Raw genomic sequence first — 3,413 nt, forward strand, 5'->3', positions numbered from 1 at the left:
AGACGCAGGTCACATCTGTGATCAGCTGGATGTTAGGGTTCAAATAATAAAAATATCCACTGGAAGAGGCAAGTACAAATATTGAAATAGTGCTTTAGCCTGCGTGTGTCCTGAACATTTAGCTTTTATGTCACTTAGTGCGTACATCTTAACTTTTCTGTGAACTTTCTAAAAGGTTAAAGGGTTAAAATATGACAACTATCTGGTAAAATATCTCCATGTAAAAAAAAAAGAAAAAAAGAATATTAAAATAGATAGAGGAAGTGAAGGGAAAAGAAAAACTGCTCGTGTTGAGACAAGCTTATCACTTCACACAGACATTTCCTCGCTCACCCAGTGGCCCCTTTCCGTTTATTACCTCATGCCACGTCCCTCTGGGGATCACAGAGCTGGGACAGAGATTCTTCATGGGCCTTGTAATAAATACTGTGTGTGAGGCTGAAGTACATGAGAATATGGACATTTCAGGGGGCGAATATTTCAGTTAAGAAAAAGTAAAGTCTGCTTAAGGGAGGAATTTAAGAAGAAAAGTAGAAAATAAAGGTACAGCGTGAATAGTTTATGGCAGACATACATGAACAAAAAGAATGTGGTCCAGCGCTGTCACCTTTGTATCTCATAAAACAGAGGCCCAAGTGTGAGGGTGTTAACGTCCCTGGTGCATGTTAAAACAAGAACCAAAGGAAACCTACATTTCTGTTCATCCTGTTGAAGATGTTAGTTGTCTGTTTTTTCCATACTCACCCAGCTGCATGGGGGGAGGTGTTTGTAACTCGAATACTCCCACAGAGCGGCTGCAGACGGAGGTGACGCTGAGCAGCGCTGAGATGTGAAGCTGAAAACACCGGAGAGGAGCCGAGCTGAGAGCCGTTCAACGAACACAAAAGATGGGGAAACTAAATCTCTTTTTTCTCCTTTTGGTTCTCGGTGTAAGTGGCACACTTCAGAACAAAGGTAAGAGATGCTCATTAAAGTTTAGTTTGAGATATGATTATATTTCTTTAATAATATTTTCATATCATCTATGTATCATATCAGATCTTCTTTGTTTGGTTTGATTTGTTATCTGATGTCTTCATCAGTTCACTTAAAGGCGAGCTATGACTTGTAGAGTAGTTTCTCACTTATTCACTGTAACACCAACTATCACATCACGGCTTGTGTAATATCATTATGATTCAAAATGGTTCTTTATCAGGATTAGAGCTGAAACAATTGGTCAATTCATTGATTAAACAAACAATTAAAATTAGTGGAAAAAACAGTTTTGACAAGTGATTAATTATTTCCCTTTATTGAATTCAGAATTAAATTAAATATCTATGGGTTTTGGATTCTTGCTCAGACACAACACGTCTTTTGAAGGTGTTTCCTTGTTCTTTAGGGGAGTGTTATTTCACTTATTCTGACATTTTCCTACATTTAACTGAAGGATTCATCTCAGTTTAATCTGTTAGTTTGTGCCCTAATCTCTGTCTGATGTCTGTATTTTCAAGGTTATTGTTTATTGATGATGACACAGTTGAATTTTGTTTTGATGAAATGTATTTAAGTACAATGAATATTATAACTATCATGAACTTTTGTGTTTTCATTGCAGAGAAAAACAGGAACAGAGTAAAAAAGCAGGCGAACAGCTCTGCAGTTGTCTTTCCTGTGCCCAGAGTATTTAAAGGGGATCCAGTCTATCCGACTTACGCCTCGAATGGGACTCAAGCTCCCAATTCGTCTCATTACCCTCCAGCACTGCGGTTACTAAGCAACGGCACAGCAGAATACCTCGACGGCCCTCTCAGCACCCGGGTCATCCCCATTATTTATATGTTGGTGGTTACTGTCGGGGTCCCGGCCAACTTTGCCATCTTGTGCTCGCTGGCCTCTAAAATTAGAAAGGTGTCCTCTGCCATCCTGTACTGCAGCCTGGCTGTCTCCGACCTCTTCCTCCTCTTCTCCCTCTTCTTCAAGGCTCACTACCATCTCCATGGAAACCACTGGGCTCTCGGAGAGGCTGCCTGTCGAGTGGTCACGGCCTGTTTCTATGGCAACCTCTACTGCTCGGCCCAGACGCTGGCCTGCATCAGCATCAAGCGCTACCTGGCTGTAGTGCACCCGTTCATGTACAAAACGCTCCCCAAGAGGATGTGCACCGCCTGGGTGACTCTGGCCCTGTGGTTGGTGTTTGGAGCCGCCATCGTCCCCGAGCTCCTCATCCAGCAGAGCTATAGGCTCCACGGGCAGGAGCGCATCACCTGCCATGACGTACTGCCTCTGCACCATGACTCCCATATGTTCCTGCTCTACTACAACCTGATCCTGACCCTCTTCGGCCTCCTGGTGCCGCTGGTGGTCACTGTTGTGTGCTACGCCCGAATCGTCTGCGAGCTCAACCAATCCCACCTCGACTGGGCGATGTACATCAAGGCGAGCTCGCTGGTGTTTGTGATCTTCCTGGTGTGTTTTGCCCCCGCCGGAATCCTGCACTTTCTCCATTACGTGCAGCTGTTTGTGGACGGAACAGAGAGTTTGTACATCTACTTTAACGTGGCGGTGTGTTTGTGCTGCCTCCATTCCTGCCTGGACCCTTTCCTCTTTCTCCTCATGTCCAAGTCTGCAGGCTCCAGGCAATACCTGAGGGGCTTTAAGGGCATATCCCTCAGCTTATCTGTCTAAGAGAGACCCACTGTACATGTTACCAAAACCTGGCTTTGATTTATATTTTGTAGCTGATGAGGAAGGAGATGTTCTCTGTGGCTGGAATCCAAAGAGGAAGAGAAATGACCTGTGTTGTATTTATACTGTAGTAAACAAGCAATGTTTATCCTGTAAATAGAATTATTGTTTTTAATACAGAAAATATAGTTTTTTCATGTGTGAGTCTGTCTGTGACAGAGATAGAAGAGAGAAGGATAAATACGTATATATGAAAGATATGATGTATTAATTTTAAAGTAACAGACATGAGAGTTCATGGTTTAAAGGAGCTATTTGAAGTTTTGCTATTGCTGCATAGCCAACATTAGCATTAGCAGCAGTTTACTCACCAGGGGTGTTTATGCTTGAAATCTATAGCTGGCCAAAAGTCATGTGAAACAGAGTCAGAAAATGAGCCTGCTATGTGTTTGTTTATTCCTGTAATCATGTATGGAGCTATGATGTCAGTACATTAAAATGTAAACTTGATTTTGTATCTTTGTATTATTTATTAAGATGTTTTATATTGTTTTAGATATCGCTGAAGCCAAATTGATTTGAATCCCATTTTCTACAACGCAGAGCTTCACTATATAGAATAGCTGTAGATCTAATCTTTGTTTATCTTATGGTTTGAACTACTCAAGAAGATAATTACCCGTCCCCCAATTACTCCTTCCTCATAGTTGGTATTTCCTGCACAGCATGTGACAGGTCTGTGG

General features: G+C 42.1%; 1 protein-coding gene across 1 annotated transcript; it reads left to right on the plus strand.

Annotated features, from left to right (window-relative positions):
- Window positions 1-781: 781 nt before the first annotated feature.
- On the plus strand, window positions 782-3,180 carry LOC111217851 (proteinase-activated receptor 3-like). Its single transcript, XM_022739850.1, has 2 exons — window positions 782-954; window positions 1,601-3,180. Exons 1-2 carry the CDS (start codon window positions 888-890, stop codon window positions 2,668-2,670), a joined length of 1,137 nt encoding a protein of 378 aa, XP_022595571.1. The 5' UTR covers window positions 782-887; the 3' UTR covers window positions 2,671-3,180.
- Window positions 3,181-3,413: the final 233 nt, after the last annotated feature.

Source organism: Seriola dumerili, unplaced genomic scaffold (assembly GCF_002260705.1).
Source record: "Seriola dumerili isolate Sdu_G_001 unplaced genomic scaffold, Sdu_1.0 BDQW01000047.1, whole genome shotgun sequence".
Classification (NCBI taxonomy): domain Eukaryota; kingdom Metazoa; phylum Chordata; class Actinopteri; order Carangiformes; family Carangidae; genus Seriola; species Seriola dumerili.

Bases quoted from the DNA above. Each gene is read 5' to 3' on its own strand.
- LOC111217851 (XM_022739850.1), top strand. From the start codon at position 888: ATGGGGAAACTAAATCTCTTTTTTCTCCTTTTGGTTCTCGGTGTAAGT. The intron at 955-1,600 runs GTAAGAGATGCT...TTTTCATTGCAG, and splicing joins TGGCACACTTCAGAACAAAG to AGAAAAACAGGAACAGAGTA.